At 60.0% G+C, this 21,018-nt stretch overlaps 1 protein-coding gene across 2 annotated transcripts; it reads left to right on the top strand.

Moving 5' to 3' along the window:
- The first annotated feature begins 3,167 nt into the window (after positions 1-3,167).
- On the top strand, positions 3,168-12,178 carry GPR132 (G protein-coupled receptor 132). Of its 2 annotated transcripts, none has more exons than XM_015102076.3 (3): positions 3,168-3,217; positions 7,006-7,105; positions 10,132-12,178. In XM_015102076.3, exons 2-3 carry the CDS (start codon positions 7,099-7,101, stop codon positions 11,241-11,243), a joined length of 1,119 nt encoding a protein of 372 aa, XP_014957562.2. In that variant the 5' UTR covers positions 3,168-3,217; positions 7,006-7,098; the 3' UTR covers positions 11,244-12,178. The 2 variants fall into 2 exon arrangements, with proteins under 2 accessions (XP_014957562.2, XP_042091564.1); XM_042235630.1 differs by having other exon boundaries at positions 3,168-4,542.
- Positions 12,179-21,018: the final 8,840 nt, after the last annotated feature.

Raw genomic sequence — 21,018 nt, 5'->3', positions numbered from 1 at the left:
AGACCCACCGAAGATATGAAAACCCCGAGTCCTGCACACGCGCGTCCTCAACAGTGTTACAAGGCAGCCCGCGCATCCACGGATGGGTGACGGATAAACAGATGCGGTCCAGCCACGCGGTGGCACGGGACTCAGCCACACGGGCAGTGACGTCTGACACCTGCTCCAGCATGGGCAGGCCTTGAGGACCTCATGCCGAGTGAACCAGGCCCGTCGCAAAAGGGTGCTCCTGGGAGAGTCCACTCGTCGGGGGTCCCTGGCGCAGTCAGACCCACAGAGACAGAGAGCAGGATGGTGGGGGTGGGCGGGGGAGGGCTGGGGAGCCGGGACAGGGTTTCTGTTTGGGGAGACGAGCGTCCTGGGGATAGACGACGTGGACGGTCACACAGCAGCGTGAGGGTGCTGGTCACAGCAGTGTTCCCTTGAAAGTGGTTCTAACGGTAGGTTTTACTATCTCTAATTGCCGCAGTAAAAGTCTGAGTCCCTAGTGATACTCAGGGAGAGGTGGTGAGAAAGGGCCTGACATCTCAGCTGCGGCAGGAGGCGGTTTGCTGCCCTTGGCTGGGGGAGCAGGGAGGGCCCAGCTCCCTGACCGCCCCCCTAGGCCTGCTGCTACCGTCACAGGCAGAGACACCACGTGATGGGAAAGTCACCACGCGAAAGACCCAGTGCGGAGGCCGCCCTGGGGTGGGGAGTGGGAGGTTCAGCTCCGGGGTAGGGGGCGAGACGCCAGACATGCCTTCATGGCGGGGGTCCCAGCGCCAGAAACGCTGACTGAACCGGCCGGGGCTTCAGACCCACTTCCCAGACCCGGGAAGCCGGCAGTGGGGGAGCACGGCGAACGACTCGGGGAACGCCCAGTCACGCACACCGAGGACGTGCCACACGTCAGGGCGGCCGGCCAGGCCCCCTCAGGAAGCGGAGGTCGGGGAGCGCTGCTTCCGAGCGGGGCCGCCGAGACGCCCGACTTCGGCCAGGCACGCGTGCCGGGCGCGCTGGGCCCGCCGTGAGCCACCTGGCACCACCGCCGGCCGTCGGGCCGAGGAGGGTGGGCAGGGCACGCGGAGGCTCTGCGGGGGGCGCGGTGCTGAGCCCGGGCTCCGATTCTGCTCACAGGCACGGAGCTCGTCTAGAAGTCTTGGCGCTGGTGTGGGTGGTGGTCACTTGGGCCGTCAGGATGCCCCTCCTTTCCCTATTAAGCCTTCCGAGGCTGTGAGGGGAGCGGAGACCCGTGGCCTGGAGCGTGCTGTCCGGCAGGCGTCCAGACGGTGCCCGGGGGGTCGCCACCGCCTGCCCCCCTGTGTCTTTTCAGGTTTGAATCTGTGACTGTATGACCCACTTAAAACAGCGACCAACGTTCCCCTGTCGTGAGGAGGTGGCGTGATGCTGCAGATGGAATTGGGATGCCTGCCTGATGGAAGGGGGACCCCGGGAGCTAGCGGCCTCAACTTGAGCGGCCCCTGGGCGTGTTGAGAAAATGGGTTGCAGCGGGCCCCTTTAACCTGCCTGCAAGACACTCAGCCTTCAGGAGATGCACCAGGCCCCTGGCTCCCCCGAAACCCCGCTGCCCACGCCTGCCTCGCTGGCAGGGGTCACGCCAGGAAGCAGGTGGGGTGGGTGCTGCTGCCCCCCGGCTCGCAGCTCCCAGCTCCTTGGGGCCCGGCTCCCTTCCCAGGCCCCCTGAGGAACCCAAGGGAGGACTAGGCTGCCCTCCTCGACCCTACGGCCACGGCCCGGGGGAACGGTGGCCCGAGTCTGTCCGCTGGGGGCACAGCAGCCGGGAACAGGCGGTGCCTCCAGGGGGCCGCAGACGCAGCAGTCCCAGGAGGGCTCAGGCTGCCCCGTGATGAGAGCTGTCCCCCCGCATCCCCAAGGGCACTGGCCCACGGCCCTGAAGCGGGCTCTGCTCCTGCTGAGGCCCTAGGTCCTCAGACCCCGAGGAGGCGCCACGAACAGCCAAGCCTTGGCTCCACTGCAGACAGCTAGTCTGGGCCTGTGCCCCTGGGTGGTGGATGGCACCCTTGGCAGTGGCCTGTAGTTGACGCCATCACCCCTGGGCAGCTGTCGGGGGGCTGAGGTGAGTCTTATGCCCAGATTCGCAGGCTCCCCACACCCAGCTCCCCAGGCACTCTGGGACCCCCCTGAGAGACCACTCTGGGTGGGGAGGTTGCTGAGAGGGAGCCAGCCTCCAACCGCAAGGCAATGTCTGAGGAAAAGTGCCAAGTGGGCGCCTGCCCTCCTGGGGCCCCCAGTCCTGGACACGCTAGGCAGGGGACTTGGTTCCACCTGCCGCCTTGCTGCTGGGGACAGGTGGCCCACAGAGGTTGGGGGCACAGCCCTGAGCTGGGCTGGAGAGCTGGGACCACAGAGGGCGGTGCAGGGAGGGCCCCAGTGCCTCACCTCAAAGCCCAGAGCCAGCCTAGCGTGGCCAAGCGAGGGGGTGGGTCACCTGCAGCTCGACATCTTCTGAGGACACTGGTGTGTGCGTCAGGCTGGGGCCCTGCAAGCCCTGCCTTCCTGAGTGGACCCCGGCTTCCTGGGGGATCCATGGACCCCTCAAGAGAAACTCTCCTGCGGGTGACCCCCGGCCTGGCTGGGCTCGGCTCCAGGGGGTCCGGGGGCTCAGGGACAGCGCCGAGGCCCAGGGACCAGCACAGGGCACGCTGGCCTGCAGGGCCCTCCCCAGGATGGGGCCAGGCAGGGGGCTGGGGCTGGGGCTGGGTGCTGTCCTGGGCCCGTGGGGCAGTGCCTGGAGGCAGCCCGGCTCCCTGAGCCCCTTGAGTGCCCAGGGGCGAGGCCTCCTGGCAGCCCTGCTCTGCGCCCACCAGCCCAGGAGGCCTTCGAGGCCTGAGGGCAGGAGCTCTTGGGGGTCCCCGCCCGGGGGTGCAGCGATGCTGTCTGGGCTCAGTAGGTCCCGGCAGCTCATGCCAGCTGGCCCCATGTCTGGCCCAGTTGCCAGGGAAGTCCTGAGTGAAAGCAGCTCTGGGTGTTGCCAGAAGCGCGAGCAGAAGCGGCCCTGGATCCGTTTTCAGGAAAGTGACGAGGCCACCATCTCACCACCAGCGAGAAGACACCTCGGCCAGTTGGCGCCCCCCCCCGCCCCCCCCCACCCCGGTCTTGCTCGGTGTGCGGTTTGGGAAGTTCTAGAGACACTGCTGCTACTTCCTGAAAGCGTTCAGCCACGCCTGCAGAGAGGAGCGCGAGGCTGTGGGCCCGGGTGAGTTCTGGGCTCCCGCGGGAGCGTCGGGGTTGGGGGCTGAAAGCAGAAGTGGCTCCTCGGCATGAACGTGGGGGCTTGGTGGAGGGTCTTAACTGGGTTCCTTCACTGAGAGAGACCCCAGGGCACCAGGGGGCCTGGGAGGGAGCCTGGGAGTTCCAGGCCGGCGGAGCCTGGCCCCGCTGTGGGGAGGCTCCCTGCCTCCCAGAGGACATGTGCTTGCTGCTGCTCCGGGGGTGCTGGCGGGCGGGAATAAGGCACTGCCGCCCTGGCCTCCTGGAGCTGGTGGGGCCGCAGGCGTGTGGGTGTGAGGAGGGACCACAAGACAGGGGGCCCTGCTGGCTGGGCGGCTGGCTGGCCCCTTGGGATGGGGTCCAGGGCTGGGCACAGTGCGGGGTCCCAGGGTGTCTGCCGGGAACGGAGGGCTGGAGCTTTGGCTGCTGAGGACCGGGTGCTTCCCGCCATCCCCACCTGGGCAGCGACAGGGTGACGTTTTAGGGGATCCTCCAGGCAGAGTGGGGCAACATAGGCGCCTCCGGGGGCCCTGGAACAAGGAGGGGCTGTCCAACCTCACCAGCTGTCGGGGAGATGCAGGTACAACCTTCCTGAAGGGGAGCGGGGAAGACGGACACCCGGGGCTGGAGAGGCCGGGCCGCTTGCTGAGAGCGGTGAGCTCGCCTAGCTCGGCCGGGGTTGGGAGGTCCCGCCCCGAAGTGTAAGCTGCGGGCAGACAGAAATGAAGTCAGCGAGCTGGCGTGACGAGGCGGGGGTAGGAGATGGAAATGACCTGAAAGTTCCAGCCGAGGCAAGAGGGGCGAAGGTGCAAATTGGGCAAAGGCGCTGCAGGGCAGCCACAGGACAGGCCATCAGCCGGCACGGCCAGGTCCCATGCTGTGCGATGGGAGCAGGGAGCGAGGCCCGTGGGCGGGCTGGTCCTCGGCGCTTTGGCGGTGCCTGTTTAGAAAGCTCCAGAGTCAACCCTTTCGACGTGTGTTCCCAATAAAGGGAGGACGCGAGGCACCCGCGGGCCATGGCGCGTCTGGGGAGAGCTCTGCAGGCCGGGTCACTCCCGGTCCTTTCTCTCTCTCCAGGGGCTTCTGCGGGACCTTCCAGGATGTGCAGCTGCCGGGGTGGTGCCCAGGGCTGGCAGGGACAGGGCCGGCGTCCACGGCTGCTGGGAGCCGAGAGCAGGAGCCTCAGGCTGACCCAGGCCACCCACCCCGCGGCCTGTGGCTGCCGTGGCCCCCACCCCTCCTAAGAGCGCAGACCAGGGACCCCAAGCCCACCAGGCCCAGGCCGGCTATCTTCCTAGAGCCTCCTGTGGGGTCTGTCACTCCATGTCCCCTGCAGCTGGGACCGCCCGTGGGTCTCCCGAGGTGGACGGAGGCTGGTGAGGGCAGGGAAGAGCAGGCAGCTGGGCCTGGGGGGCGGATGTGTCCCTCTAAGCACCCGACTCTGGGAGAACAAGGGGGGACCCAGGCCTCCCGACCCCCGCCCTCAAGAGCCCCAGCCGAGGATGGGGAGAGGCCAGGGCCCTCTGGGGCCGGCGGGGATCGGATCCTGGTGGGGGACAGTCCACCACCCCCCTGGGCGGGCTGGGCGGTGTCCTGGCTGCCCACCAGGGACAACCTGGGACATGCTGAGGTGGAGCAGACACACGGCCCCCTCCCAGGTCGCTCAGCTCATGGGGTGGGGCAGACACACAGGACCGAGGACACGAGAGGAAGCAGGAGGCACCCAGGCCACCGGGTCCAGAGACCCCGGAGAAGCCAGGGGCAGAGACCTGAAGCCAAGTGTGCGTGGGGGGTGGAGTGGCCAGGGCGAGCCCAGGGACAGGCCAGGCTCTGCAGGGCAAACGGCCCGGAGGTGGGTGGAGAGGCAGGGATCCCCTGGGCCTGGGCAGGGCAGGACTGCGCCGTGAGGTTGCGGCCGTCCCAGCCGCTGGCCCCCTGGCCCGGGCCTTGTGCAGCGTTCCCTCCCCGGCCCCGCTCCTCCCAACACGGCCTCCCCCCCGACCCGCCAGTCCAGGCAGATGAGGGCAGCTGACAGTCATGGCCGCCACCCCAGACCCAGAGTCCGTGCTGTCTGCACAGGAGGGCAGGGCGGGGGGCACCAGGCAGGGCCCAGACGCCCCCCGGCCTCGGCCAGTCTGTGCTCTCTGTACAGACCTCTGCCTGCAGGCCTCGCCCCCGCTGGGGGACGCACACCATCAGTTGGGCCACTTCCTCTGGCTTTTGCAGAAGTGACTTGTAGAGACAGTGGTCCACCTCTGCTCCCAGCCGTTCAGGGAGGAGCTGGCGGGGCTGCCCTTGGGGAGGGACCACCCCCCCAGCTTTCCCAAATCTCAGTTCTTGCAAAGGGACTGGCCCCACACCCAGGGCGGGGCTGGGGGTCTCCTCCAGGGCCCATGTGGTTCAGGAGCGTCCTGACGGCTCCTAGGTGGGTTGGCACCCCCCGCACACCACTGCAGCTCACATGGGCCACCCTCAGTGGACACCCACCTTCCTGGAGCCCCCTTTGTCGGGCTTAGCCCCCCTTCATTGGCTGAGCACGGTGGTGAGTGAGGGGATGGACGGGGAGACCCAGGGACCCCCAGACCCACACCCACCAGCCGGTCAGGACGTCCGTTTCAGAATGTTAACAGTGTTTCTCGACTCTTTCCTGCATCTCACCTTTGTCTGTGTTTTCAAGGTCTTGCTTATAAACTCTTTCTAAGCTGATGAACTTTATGCAGTTTCAGGGAAACAGCTTGGTTTCCTGTTATTTCCGGTTAGCTCGCCTGCTGGCATCACAGACAACCCCTCCCGGCGCGGGGGGTGGGGGCGCCTTCAGCTGCCGGCTCCCCTGGGGGTGGGGGCTGGGCTCCAGGCCGGCAGGGAAGACCCTACTTCGGACCCTGTCTGACTGCTAGGTTGGGGCCCGTGCTAGGGGCTCTCTGGTTCAGGAAGAAAGCAAGGGTGGGGGCCGGGATGCCGCCCCTTCGGCCAGCACCCTGGATGGAGCCTGCCCGTCCCTGCCCTGAGCTCCCAGTCCCTTTCACAGGGGTGCAGTCCATGCACTTGGAATCTCAGGTGGCTGTTTCATCAGGAGAACTCCCGGAAAGGATTTCACCCCGTCAGAAGTTAAGCACATGGAAGACTTTCGAGGCGCATTGCCCGATTGCACTGGAAAGCCTCTGTGCCCATCTATGCCCCTGTCCCTAGCGTGGAGGAGCCCACTTCCTCACTCACTCACCAACACTGAGAGCTGAAGTCCTTTATCTGTGCCAGTCTCACGGGCGAGAAGGAGATTGACGTGTGGCTGTTGCACGCTCACCCTTTTTTGACCGTGTGAGCAGAGTTGAGTGTTCTTCCTGTCGAGGTGTTTTCACTTTTGTGAATGATCAGCTTTGACACTTAGTCTTGTTGATTTGTGGGAGTTCTTTCTATATTAAAACTCTGCTGCTGTATCCCAGGATAAACACAAGATTTGTGTGTTTCATTGCTCAGTGGTGTCCGACTCATTGCTTCCCCATGGACTGTGACCCACCAGGCTCCTCTGTCCATGGGATTCTCTAGGCAAGAATACTGGAGTGGGCTGCCATTTCCTTCTCCAGGGGATCTTCCCCACCCAGGGACTGAACCCTGGTCTCTTGCATTCCAGGCGGATGCTTTACCATCTGAGCTACTAGGGGAGGCCGAAATACAAGACTTGGCGTGTAACAAGTGCCCACTGACCATTTGTCAAATGGCTTGATTTATGATTTAATCTGATTTCCCTAAAGCAATTTCTGTCCACTCTTGCTCCAGGTCACTTTCCGCTCTGGGAGCAAACGTCTCCACAGCCCCATCTCTGCCGTGTGACGGGCACCGCCGCCTGGCCCTGAGCCCAGAGCCTGCGACATGCCAGGTGAGGGCCCCACGCGGGCCTCCTTTGACTTGGAACCTTTAGGAGGGAGCCCGTGGGAATTTTTCTACAATGTACATGGTCTCATAACAGCGATAATTGCTTCAAAAATTAGCATGCAAAAGGAGACTTCTCAAAATAAAAACTAGCCTGCAGGCAGTAAAGCCAGAGGCGCCCACCCTGTGAGGGGCCTGGGCCCCGCAGAGCCTGCCTCTCTGTCTCCCGGGGCTCGTCTGCCCAGCCCAGAAGGCTCCTGCCCAGGAGTTCAGGTCCTCTGAGTGACCCTGGGGCAGGGGCGCGCTCTTGCCCATGTGCCCAGGTGTGGTCGCCAGATGGCTGGGGCGGGGGTGCGGCGTGGGCAGGTTAAGACGGGGCCCCGCGTGCTGCCCACGTGGCCCCAGCAGGCGGTGTGTGACTGAACTATGCTGAGTCCAGGGGGCACCCTCGAGGGCGGGCGGTTGGTGGGGGACCTGGGAGCCAGAAGGAGCCCACAGGCCTCACCTGAGCCTCCACCTGGGCTTCGGGACCCCTCACACCCTGCCCCCCAAGGGGTGGGAAGACAGGGTTGGCACTGGGATGGACCCAGGGCGATGCTGCGGTCCAGGTGGTGGGCTGCTGGCTTGTGGAGGACTTGTCCGACCAGAGGGGACAGTCGGTCCAGGCTGGGCCAGCTTGGGCCAAGACAGGTGTCAGCGGCTTCCCGCCTGAGAAGTGCCCTCCCGCCAGCTGCTCCCCACGCACTTCCGGCCCCCATGCTGGATGCTGCCAGCTCTCGTGTGGGGAACTGATGCCTGGGTCTGGTGACTTGGCTGCACCCTCCGTCTGCACATGGAATGAAACCCACGTCCCAGGGGGTTAGGGCAGGGGATGGGGCCCCAGGGAAGGGACCGAGTCACGCCCGTCCGGATGGCCACTGCCAAAACCGAAAGACCAAGCGTGGCTGAGGATGCAGAGACGGAAAATGGAGCAGCTGCCGTGGAAACTATCTGGAGGGTCCTCAGAAAGCTACCGAGGGGCTCATCACACGAGCCGGCAGTACGCGCTCAAAGGAAGTGAACGCAGGTGCGGAGAAGGCATCACGCACCCACGGTCCCAGCGGCCGGGTCCCCGGCCAGGGGAGTGGAGGCGCGCCCGTGGCCCAGCCGCACAGCGACCCGGAGCTGCCCTGAGAAGGAAGGGCGCTCGGAGCCGGGGCTCTGAGGATGCAGTGCCCAGTCCCGGGGCTCATTCTCCCTGTGATCTTGCTTGCTGTTTATCTGACTACTGGGCCTTCGTTGCCTTGTGTGGGCCCCTCTAGTCGCGGGGCACAGGCTCCAGGGTGGGCTCAGCAGGCGTGGCCCCCGGGCCTCACTGCTCAGCCACACACACCATCTCCCCAGACCCGGGACTGAGGCTGTGTCCCCTGCGTGCGCCGGCGGACTCTCAGCCACTGGACCGCCGGGGACGTCCAAGGCCACATTCTTTACCATGCACTCCTAGGAGGGGCTGGGGGTTAAATGCGGACAGAGCTTCAGTTTTGCAAGATGAGAAAGTTCTGGAGACCCGCTTCGTGTCACAGAAGTGGACGCGTGGAGTGTGAAGACCGTCACTTCTATCTTATGCATATTTTGCTAGAATTGTAAGAACAGGGGAAAACGGATGAGGGTGCAGTCGGACTTTGGGTCACACTGTGGGGCTGTCGCCTCCACTGCCCCAGGCCAGCTGTGCAGCCCTTCTCGATGGGCCTTCGGCCTCCTTCACCGCTTCACTGCTCGCCGCCCGCCCTCACCATGCGCCCCTGCTCAGTCACACAGGCGTGTCCAACTCTTTGCAACCCCATGGACTGTAGCTCTCCAGGCTCTGTCCTTGGGATTCTCCAGGCAAGAATACTGGAGAGGGTTGCCAGTTCCTCCTCCAGGGGATCTTCCTGACCCAGGGATCAAACCTGGGTCTCCTTCATCTCCTGCACTGCGGGCGGGTTCTTTGCCGCTGAGCCACCAGGGGAGCATGGCTCTCCTCCCGCCTTCACAGCCGGCCACGGCGAGACGCCCATGGTCATGCCAGCTTTGGGATGCGGTGAGGTTTCTTTGGCCGTTGGAAAGGCCTGTGGAAGGGCCCAGGGGTCTTCAACCTCGACTGTAAGTAACCAAAAAGCCTTCACGCCTCAGGGGTCACCAGCCTACAGAAGCGAGAGCCACGTTCTGCACCATCACTGGGGCCGCCCCGCCCCGTGCGGCCCACTGTCCAGTCCCTTGGCTGGGTACTGGGGCCACCGTTGCCAGAGGCTCCCACTGACCTCAAGGGGCTGCTCCGTCTCCGCTGTCCACTCTTGGAGAAGAAGGCCTCGACATGGACAGTGCCTCCAGAGGCCAGGCTCAGTTCTTCCTGCTCCCAACAGGGACCCCAAAGCCCGGGGGGTGTCTGCTCCCTGTGCCCACCCACCAACCTCGGCACGGTCCCAGCGCGAGCCCCGCAGACCCCGGGGGCACCTCCAAAGGACGGTGTGAGAGTGCGGCTCAGCCGACGCGGTGGAGGAGAGCGGGGGGCGGGTGTGGGCGCTGGGTGTCCTGGCGTCTCCAGGTCCCTGCGCGTGCTGTGGGCTGGGGCGTCATGCGGCGACGGACGGCGGCGACTGCCCCGCGTGCCTGCGTCAACGGAGGACACGGCCAGGCCCAAGCTGTCGGGGCTGGTTTATATTCCGAGACTGATTCTGCCCGTCTGTTTCCCAAGGGGACGTGGACCCACCCACGGAGGGTGGGTGTGGGTTTTGAGTCAGGACACCTGCCCAGGGACTCCAAAGGTCAGCGCCTCCCCCTGGGAGGACGGCCCCCCTCCACTCAGGAAATGCCCCTGGGTGACGCCCCACTAGGTATAAGCACACAACGACCCCGAGACAGGAGAGAACGCCGGTCTGTGGGAGGGTCTGTAGGCCCTGCGCTGCGGGAGTGGGCCCTCCCTGCAAGGCTCCACGTGCTCGGAGGTCGCTCCAGGTGATCTGATCCACGTGGTCCCCAGTCACACCTGCCCTCACGCTTGTCTGTGCCCTGCAGGAAACACCACGCTGGAGACCAGCCCTGCACTGGGGACCCTGTCGATGGGCGTGTCTCCCCACACATGCAACGTGCCCTTCAACAACAGCAGGGTGTTCCTGGTGACCGTGTATAGCAGTGTGTGCGTGCTGGGCCTGCCGGCCAACTGCCTGACGGCGTGGCTCACGCTGCTGCAGGCGCGCCAGGGCCACGTGCTGGCCGTCTACCTCTTCTGCCTGGCGCTCTGCGAGCTGCTCTACATCAGCACCCTGCCGCTCTGGGTCATCTACATCCAGCACGGGCACCGCTGGCCGCTCAGCCCCTGGGCCTGCAAGGCGGCCGCCTACGTCTTCTTCTGCAACCTCTACGTCAGCATCCTCTTCCTGTGCTGCGTCTCCTGCGACCGCTTCCTGGCGGTGGTGTACGCGCTGGAGATGCGTGGCCGCCGCCACCAGAGGACCGCCATCCTCGTCTCCGCGGCGGTCTTCCTCCTCGTCGGGCTCGTCCACTCCCCGGTGTTCAAGATGGAGCACAGCGACACCTGCTTCGAGACGCTGCCGATGGACCGCAGGGTGGCCGGGTACTACTACGCACGCTTCACGGCGGGCTTCGCCATCCCGCTGTCCATCATCGCCGTCACCAACCAGCGCATCTTCAGGACCGTCCAGCTGAGCACCAGCCTGAGCGCCGCCCAGAAGGCCAAGGTGAGGCTCCTGGCCATCGCGGTCGTGGCCATCTTCCTGGTCTGCTTCGCCCCCTATCACCTGGTGCTCCTGATCAAAGCCGCCGCCTTTTCCTACTACAAAGGGGCCGAAGACCCCGTGTGCGCCTTTGAAATCCGCCTGTACACAGCCTCCGTGGTGTTCCTGAGCCTGGCCACTGTGAACAGCGTGGCTGACCCCATCATCTACGTGCTGGCCGCGGAACTGACACGCCAGGACATGTGCAGGATCCACAAGGGGTGGAAAAAGTGGTCCACGAAGATGGACAACACCAAGCTCACGTGCTCGAAGGACTCAGAGGAGGCGCGCTCGCCCATGTCCCTCACAAACAGCTACGCCTTCCCAGAGCTCGGCCACCCCCCAGGGCCATCGCCAGGCGCCCCAGAGGGGCTGGCCGAAGGGGCCTGCTGAGCCCAGCGCAGGAGTCCAGGGCTGGCCACCCGGTGCTGCTTGGGTCCCGCTAGCCAGTGTCCACGGTGCCGGCTGGGGAGCCCCCTCTTAATGACTCACCCCCGATTTCTGGTCCCTGGAGTCTCTGCTGCCGGGGGTCCTGGCTGAGCAGAAGCCCCAGGGAAGGTGGCAGCGTGTGCAGAGCAAGGGCGAGCCTGCTGGCCGTGGGAAAAGCACACGGCGAGCGGGAGCGCTCGCTCTGGCAGGTGCTGTCCGCCGTGAGTGCATAGCAGGGCAGCTGGCACAGGCCGTGTGCCCGCCTGGTGCTCTGGCAGCTGGCACAGGCCATGTGTGGGAGCTGCCTGTCAGCCTCCGCATGATGACTTTATTTCCTGAGCTTTTCTGCAAGCGCTGCTTGGATGTGAGCACATGGCTGGGCACCTCTGCTTCTGCCCTGGGTCGCCCATGCAAACTGTACCCCTGGCGTCAGGCCCTTGGCCGGGACAGCTCAGCACTGTGGCCCTGAGGGGAACCGCAAGGTGGGGTGCAGTCCACGTGGCCTCCAGAGGAAGCCCCGTGTGTGCACGGCAGGCACGCCTGTGGGCTGGGAGGGCCGAGGGGCACCCCAGGCAGGGGACACGCCCCAGGGCTCCAAGGACCTGGCAAGTTGTCAGCACGAAGGCTTCCTGGCTCCCCTGTCGGGGCGGAGCTGCTGAGGGCCAGGCCAGGCACAGTGCTGCCTCTGTGTCCTCGCTGGTAGCAGGGCCTGTGACCCCAGCCTCAGCGGGTCAGCGGCGGGGGCTGACTGCACGCAGCTCCGAGGTGGTGTCAGGGTCAAATTCCGCTCCCGCTTCTCTGAGGCCGCGTCGTGGATGAGCTTTACTGTGAAAGACCCTAAGACATGTGATTTCGCGTCTGGGAATAAAAACACAAGAGTGCGCGTCAGTGCCAACTTCCCCCTGTGCAGAAATGTCATTTCACTGCTCAGGCTCAGGGGAGGGCCAGGCTGGGGGAGGGGAGCGTGCCCGGCTCTCCAGGTGACGGCGGGTTCTAGAAAAGTCCGGAGTGTTCACAGGGCTATCCGTCGAGGCTGACACAGGAGTTCCTGGGGCTGCTGTAACTAATCACCGCAGGATCTCCCAGCCTTCAGGCTGGAGGTCTGGATCGAGGCGTGGGGGTGCCCTGGGGGCCTGGGCTCCAGACCTCATGCTTGGCCTCTGGAGCTCACGAATCCTTCGCTTCCTGGGTGTGGCCACATCACCCCAGGCCATCCCCCTGACTCTCGTCTGTCTGTCTCTTTGGACCTGGAGCTCCCCTGGATAACCCAGGGTGAGCTCATTGCTACACCCTTAGACAGAGCTTATTTTCCAGCAAGGTCCTGCCCGCAGACTCCAGGGCACAGGATGAGACATAGCCCTCTGGGGGCAACAAGCCCACCCCCCACAGATGGCAACAGGGAGCAACAGCCGTGCTGTATGGCTCCCGGGGGAGGTTCGGTTCAGTTCGATTCAGTCGCTCGGTTGCGTCTGACTCTGCGACCCCACGGACTGCGGCACGCCAGGCCTCCATGGCCCAGGGGAGGAGCGGCCCCCGGACTCACCGCTCACCCCTCACCTGCTCTGCGCCTGTCGCCGTCTGCGTGGCGGCGCCGGAGACAAATGCGGTTCCTGTGAGAGCACCCCACGACTGCGCGCTGGCTTCCCAGCCTCTGCGAAAGTCTGCTTTAAAAAAGGGAATGACGGTTGCGTATCGTTTTCATTAATACCTTTTCTTCGCAGCCTCATGCCACTTCCTTGGCAGTTTTGGGGAAAGTTCCTGGTGTCTGCAATCCCAGGCCTTCCCAGGCAGCCCTCCTCCCAGGACTGTCTGCACCCTCGCCTCTTGGTGTCACTTGCCCTGGGGTTTCACCACAGGGCTTCCCTGGTGGCTCAGATGATAAAGAATCTGCCTACAACACAGGAGACCTGGGGTCCAATCCCTGGGTTGGGAAGATAACTGGAGAAGGAAATGGCAACTCACTCCAGTATTCCTGCCTGGAAAATTCCAAGGATAGAGGAGCCTGGTAGGCTACCGTCCACGGGGTCACAAAGAGTTGGACAGGACTGAGCGACTGACACTTTCATTTGTCGACATTTTATGCCTCAATTTTCAGTCATGGACATAAAGCTTGTGCTCCCACCGAGGGGGACCCTCTGGGGCTCAGGGTCTCCAACTCCCCGCTGTAGGTGTCCTGGGGTGGCCGAAACAAATGACCACAAACTGGGATGATATGTCTTAGAACAATAGGAACTGACCCTCTCACAGCTCCCAGGCCCCAACTCCAGAATCAAGGTGTCAGAAGCCTCCAGAAGAGGTCCTCTCTGCTCCACCAGCCTCTGGTGGCGCCAGGGGTCCCTGGGGTTGTGGCTATGTCACCCCAACCTCTGCTGCTTCTGGCTTTGTGTACCCCCTTGTGTGTCCTCTGGGGTGCCCCTTCTGTCTCAAGGCCATGTGCCGGCTCCAGAGTCCATCTAGCCCCCTGGTGCTGCAGTCCTGGGTCCACAGTCTCCCTGGCCCAGTGGCCCCATACCAGGGCACTGCTTTCGTCCTTTCTCCCTGTGGAGCCAGAGCCCGCCTCGCTGGCACCAGGGTGACCAGGCTGCCCAAGGAGCAGAGGCATCAGACAGAGGCGGGGTGTGTCCTGCACCCTGCCGGGTCAGCAGGCTCCATCCTTGGCCCGAGGGGCCTTCGCCTGCCCTCGGCCTGGAGTGCGGGGGAGTGCAAGCCTCAGGAGTGGGCCTGTCCTGTCCACTCCGTCCCTCCTGTGCCCCTCCGTCCTCTCACCAGGCTGCTCAGAGCACCGCCTGGTTTGTGCGTGTGTGTGTGTGTGTGTGCATGTCACGTGACCCTGGATGCACACCCCCAGCTCCCAGCAAAGGGGCTTCCCAGTGAATTCACGGCCACATCTTCACATCCAGGCTGGGAAATCCCCGGCTCCTCCGTCTTCTGCTGACGTCAGGCCACCAGTAAGCAGCCCCTTTCTTCCCGAGCAGGATCCATCCAGCACCGTCTGGTCCACCAGCTCACCACTGAGGCAGGGGGTGTGGGAACAGGAGCCCCTGGCTCAGTGAGGAGCCGCCAGGAGTTTGCCAGGAGGGCTGCCCTGAGGGCCTCCACCCAGGAGTCTCAGAGGTGCCTTCAGGGGTGGGGCAGGGCTGCACGAGGTGAGACGGCGGCTGCGTCGAGGGCCATCACAGCTGGGGCGGGCAGGCTCCCCGAGCAGGGTCCCGGGTCCCAGGCCAGGTTCTCAGCCCTCAGTGGAGGGGCCAAGTGGGGGGCTGACGTGGGAGACACCCGGGGAGAAATCTGCGAAGAATCGAGGCGGGGGTGGGGGGGTGCGGGGAGGACTCGCGGCCAGACCCCAAGCCGGGTGCCTGCCTCGGGAAGGCAGGGCTGTCAGGACGAGCGGGGTGGGCCTCAGGGCCGAGAGGCTCGGGAAGGGCCCCTGCACCCCTGCGACCCTCCGCAGCCCCCTCGTGGGGCAGCCGCAGCCACGGGAAGGGGGCCGGGCGCGCCCAGGGTCAGCCGGGGGCCGCGGTCCCGCGGGCTCGCCGCTGGCTGTCTCCGGGGCGCGCCTCGGGGTCTCCCCCGGGATTTGGGAACGGCCGCAGGACCTGCCCGCAGCGCTGCAGGGGGTGCTCATCGACACCGGGCGTGCCCCCCGGAGCCTGCGCCTGACACAGCGAGGGCGCTCAAAACGCAGCGCCTCCGGCCCGCGTCCCGGGGCTCTTTCCCCGGCCCTGCGAGACCTTCCTCGACGCAGGCGCGTCTGTCCCGGCGGCGACCCCTAGAGGGCGCGCGCGGCCGAGCGCCCCGCGCGTCCGGCCCGCGGCCGCCAGGGGGCAGCACCTCCGAGAGGCGACCGCGGGCGCGGCGGCCCCCGAGAGCCGTCGTAAGCCCGGGAACCGCGCCTTGGCGCGGGCGGGGCGTGCGGCGCCGGGTCGCAGAGGACGAGCAGCCGAGAGCGGCCGTGAGTCCGGTGACGAGCAGAGGTTGACGGGGACATCAGGCCGGCGCCCGGCCTCGTGCGGATCCGGAGAAACCGCAGGCGCAGCGGGCGGCGGGCCGGGCCGCGGGAGCGGGGAGGGCGCGGGGCCGGCGGAGGCCCGGTCCCCGGCCTGCCGGCGCCTCGGATTTGGACGGGACCCCGCAGTGCCCCTCCGAGGGCCTGGCCGAAAGCACGGAGAGCTTCCGTGTGGACGCATGTTGGGGGCAGCAGCATTCGATAAGCAAAACGTGGTGTATGATGAGAGCGACTGTCGCTCACTTCTGCCACCTGCTACCGTGGGGATGAGCCTCACAACGTGAGAAGTGAGAGGACTGTCGATTGGTCCGGTGTCGAAGACTCCAAGCTCCCAATGCAGGGGGCCCAGGTTGGGTCCTGGGTAGGGGAACTAGATAATGCTGTGAAAGTGCTGCCCTCAATATGCTAGCAAATTTGGAAAACTCAGCAGTGGTCACAGGACTGGAAAAGGAGACTTTTCATTCCAATCCCAAAGAAAGGCGATGCCAAAGAGAATTCAAACTATAGCACAATTGCACTCATTTCCCATGCTAGTAAGGTTATGCTTAAAATCCTTCAGCCTATGATTCGACAGTGTGTAAACCTAAAGCCTCTGGATGTACAAGTGAGATTTAGAAAAAGAGGAACCAGAGATCAAACTGGCAACATCCTTTGGATCATAGCAAAAAAGCAAGGGAATTCCAGAAAAACATCTACATCTGCTTAATTGGCTAAACTAGAGCCTTTGACTTTCTGGATCACAACAAACTGTGGAAAATTCTTCAACAGATGGGAGGACCAGACCACCTTACCTGCCTCCTGAGAAATCTGTATGTAGGTTAAGCAACAGTTAGAACCGGATATGGAACAACAAACTGGTTCCAGATTGGGAAAGGAGTACCACAATGCTGTGTATTGTCACCCTGCTTATTTAAATTATATGCAGAGTACCCAGGAGAAATGCCGGGCTGGATGAAGTTCAAGCTGGAATCAAGATTGCTGGGAGAAATATCAATAACCTCAGATATGCAGATTTCACCACCCTTATGGCAGAAAGAGAAGAGGAACTAAACAGCCTGTTGATGAAAGTGAGAAAGGAGAGTGAAAAAGTCAGCTTAAAACTCAACATTCAGAAAACAAAGATCATGGCATCTGGTCCCATCACTCCATGGCAAATAGGGAAAAAATGGAAACAGTGACAAACTTTATTTTGTCTGGGGGCATCCATCCAGTTGTGGATGTGACTGGTGATAGAAGTTAAGTCTGATGCTGTAAAGAGCAATATTGCATAGGAACCTGGAATGTTAGGTCCATGAATCAAGGTAAATTGGAAGTGGTCAAACAGGAGATGGCAAGAGTGAACATCAACATTTTAGAAATCAATGAAATAAATGGACTGGAATGGGTGAATTTAATTCAGATGACCATTATATTTATGACTGCAGGCAAGAATCCCTTAGGAGAAATGGAATAGCTCTCACAATGAAAGAGTCCGAAATGCAATACTTGGGTGCAGTCTCAAAAATAACAGAATGATCTGTTTGTTTCCAAGGCAAACCATTCAGTATTACAGTAATCTAAGTCTATACCCCAACCAGTAATGCTGACAAAGCAAAAGTTGAATGGTTCTATGAAGACCTACAAGATCTTCTAGAACTAACACTGAAAAACTGTCGTTTTCATTATAGGACACTGGAATGCAAAAGTAGGAAGTCAAGAAACACCTAGAATAAAAGGCAAATTTGGCCTTGGAGTACAGAATGAAGCAGGGCAAAGGCTAATACAGCTTTGCCAAGACAATGCACTGGTCAGAACAAACACCCTCTTCCAACAGCACAAGAGAATACTCTATATATGGTATCACCAGCTGGTCAATACCAAAATCAGATTGATTATATTCTTTGCAGCCAAAGATGGAGAAGCTCTATACAGTTAGCAAAACCAAGACCGGGGGCTGACTATGGCTCAGATTATGAGCTCCTTATTGCCAAATTCAGACTCAAATTGAAGAAAGTAGGGAAAACCACTAGATCATTCAGGTGTGACCTAAATAAAATCCTTTATGATTATACAGTGGAAGTGACAAATAGATTCAAGGGATTATATCTGATAGAGTGCCTGAAGAACTATGCACGGAGATTCATGACATTGTACAGGAAGCAGGGATGAAGACAATCCCCAAGAAAAAGAAATGCAAAAATGCAAAATGGTTGTCTGAAGAAACCTTACAAATAGCTGAGAAAAGAAGAGACGCTAAAGACAAAGGAGAGAAGGAAAGATATACTCAGCTGAATGCAGGATTCCAGAGAATAGCAAGGAGAGATAAGAAAGCCTTCCCCAGTGACCAGTGCAAAGAAATAGAGGAAAACAATAGAATGGGAAAGACTAGAGATCTCTTCAAGAAAATTAGAGATACCAAGGGAACATTTCATGCAAAGATGGGCACAATAGAGGACAGAAATGGTATGGACCTAACAGAAGAAGACGGTATTAAGAAGAGGTGGCAAGAATACACAGAAGAACTATATAAACAAATCTTCATGACACAGATAGCCACGGTGATGTGATCACTCACCTAGAGTCAGACATCCTGGAATGTGAAGTCTAGTGGGCCTTAGGAAGCATCACTACAAACAAAGCTAGTGGAAGTGCTGGAATTCCAGCTGACTTATTTCAAATAATAACAGATGATGCTGTGAAAGTGCTACACTCAATATGCCAGCGAATTTGGAAAACTCAGCAGTGGCCACAGGACTGGAAAAGGTCAGCTTTTATTCCAATCCCAAAGAAAGGCAATGCCCAGAATGTTCAAACTACTGAACAATTGCACTCATTTCACATGCTAGCAAAGTATTGGTCAAAATTCTCCAAGCCAGGCTTCAACAGTATGTGAAAAATCTTTGAATTGTTCAAGCTGGATTTAGAAAAGGCAAAAGAACCAGACAGGCTGGATGAAGCACAAAGTGGAATCAAGACTGCTTGATGAAAGTGAAAGAGGAGAGTGAAAAAGTTGGCTTGAAACTCAACATTCAGAAAACTAAGGTCATAACATACGATTTCAATATTCATAGCAAATAGATGGTTAAACAAAGGAAACAATGACAAACTTTTTTGAGGGGGGGCTCCAAAATCACTGCAGATGGTGACTGCAGCCATGAAATTAAAAGACACTTGCTCCTTGGAAGAAAAGCTATGAACAACCTAGACAGCATATTAAAAAGCAGAGACATTGCTTTACCAACAAAGGTCCATCTAGTCAAAGCTATGGTTTATCCAGTAGTCAGGTATAGATATGAGAGTTGGACTATAAAGAAAGGTGAGCACCGAAGAATTGATGCTTTTGAACTGTGGTGTTGGAGAAGACTTTTGAGAGTCCCTTGGACTGCAAGGAGACCCAACCAGTCCATCATAAAGGAAATCAACCCTGAATATTCATTGAAAGGACGGATGATGAAGCTGAAACTCCAATCCTTTGGCTACCTGATATGAAGAACTGACTGTTTGGAAAAGACTCTGATGCTGCAAAAGATTAAAGTCAGGAGGAGAAGGGGACAACAGAGGATGAGATGGTTGGATGGCTTCACTGAGTCAATGGACGTGAGTTTGAGCAAGCTCCAGGAGTTGGTGATGGACAGGGAAGCCTGGCATGCTGCAGTCCTTGGAGTTGCAAAGAGCAACTGAAGTGACATGACTGAGTGACTGAACTAAACTGAGCTGGTCTCTGATTGATTCTCAAGTTTCAGCGTGCACCAGAATCCCCTGGTGGGCCTGGTGAAACACAGCCAGACAGGGCCCAGCCCCAGAATTTCTGAGTCAGCGAATTTTTATTCATAATGACTTCCCAGGAGATACTGCTGCTGGGGGTACAGGCCCACACCTTGAGAACCTCTGCCCTGAGCCAAACACCATTGGAATGGCATGTATTCAATTCTGGCCAGTGAGAGGTGGGCCAGGACCTCGGTTTGCCTCCTGGAGGAAAGGCTCTCTGTTTCCCTAGACCTCCTGTGAAACTGAATGCACGACCTGGAGCTACTGCAGCCAGTCTGAGTCTCTCTGGGCAAAGCCATCTGAGCAGGAAGCCCACACACAGGGGAAGGCCTCTGGGCCCTGGACCTGCCCATCCCAGTCTTTGACCTTTTAAGGGCTAGTGGCATTTGCCTCCAGTGCACCACAGCTCTTGTGCCCAGGGCCTGCTCCACATCAGAAGTGTTCTGGCCACACACCCTGATCAACCCCTTTCGCTTCCTTCAGCTCTCTCACACTGCAACCCCTGCTGTGTCTCTTCAGTGTCATAAGGACATCGTTTTCTTTCCTTTATTATTCAGTTCAGTTCAGTTGCTCAGTCGTGTCCGACTCTTTGCATGGACAGGCTTCCCTGTCCATCACCAACTCCTGGAGCTTGCTCAAACTTATATCCATTGAGTTGGAGATGCCATCTCATTTATTATTACATCCATGTATACTTAAAGAAGTTGCGCTTTTCCTAAACATTTACTTGCCTATATATGGCACCCCACTCCAGTACTCTTGCCTGGAGAGTCCCATGGACGGAGGAGCCTGGTGGGCTGCAGTCCATGGAGTCGCTACGAGTCAGACACAACAAAGCGACTTCACTTTCACTTTTCACTTTCATGCATTAGAGAAGGAAATGGCAACCCACTCCAGTGTTCTTGCCTGGAGAATCCCAGGGACAGGGGAGCCTGGGGGGCTGCCGTCTATGGGGTGGCACAGAGTTGGACACGACTGAAGCGACTTAGCAGCAGCAGCATAGGTACCCATGGAAATCATATAGAATTATTTTGTGTATATACTTTTATCCAGCTTTATGTTTTGAAAGAATTTCCAGTTTACAGAAAAGTGGCAAACTTAGTACTGTGGAATTAAAGAGACCAAAGTAGGAGGCGGGACTAGCCTGTAGGGGGAGCTCTCTCATCCACTAAACTAATAAACTGTTAGTTACTCAGTTGCATCGGACTCTGTGCCACCCCATGAGCTGTAACTGGCTAGGCTCTCTGTCCATGGGATTTTCCAGGCAAGAATACTGGAGTGGGCTACCGTTTCCTTCTCCAGGCGATCTTCCCCACCCAGGTATCAAACCCGGCTGTCCTGCATTGCACGCGGATTCTGTACCATCTGAGCCCCCAGGGAAGTAGTTCAGTTCCGTTCAGTTGCTCAGTCGTGTCTGACCTCTTTGCAACTCCATGGACTGCAGCACGCCAGACTTCCCTATACATCACCAATTCCAGGAGCTTGCTCAAACTCATGTCCATCAAATCGGTTATGCTGTCCAACCATCTCATACTCTGTCGTCCCCTTTTCCTCCAGCCTTCAGTCTTTCCAGCATCAGGGTCTTTTCAAATGAGTCAGTTCTTCATATCAGGTGGCCAAATGATTGGAGTTTCATCTTCAGCATCCATCCTTTCAATGAATATTCAGGACTGTAAGGTCCCTGTTGGAGAAGGCAATGGCAACCCACTCCAGTACTCTTGCCTGGAAAATCCCATGGACAGAGGAGCCGGGTAGGCTGCAGTCTACAGGGTCGCTGAGTCGGACACGACTGAGCGACTTCACTTTCATTTTTCACTTTCATGCATTGGAGAAGTAAATGGCAACCCACTCCAGTGTTCTTGCCTGGAGAATCCCAGGGATGCGGGAGCCTAGTGGGCTGCCGTCTATGGGGTTGCACAGAGTCGGACACGACGGAAGTGACTTAGCAGCAGCAGCAGCAGCTAAGCTGGTCATAGCTTTTCTTCC

The sequence above is a fragment of the Ovis aries genome, chromosome 18, assembly GCF_016772045.2.
Source record: "Ovis aries strain OAR_USU_Benz2616 breed Rambouillet chromosome 18, ARS-UI_Ramb_v3.0, whole genome shotgun sequence".
Taxonomy (NCBI): domain Eukaryota; kingdom Metazoa; phylum Chordata; class Mammalia; order Artiodactyla; family Bovidae; genus Ovis; species Ovis aries.
This window is presented reverse-complemented; position numbering and strand designations above follow the sequence as displayed.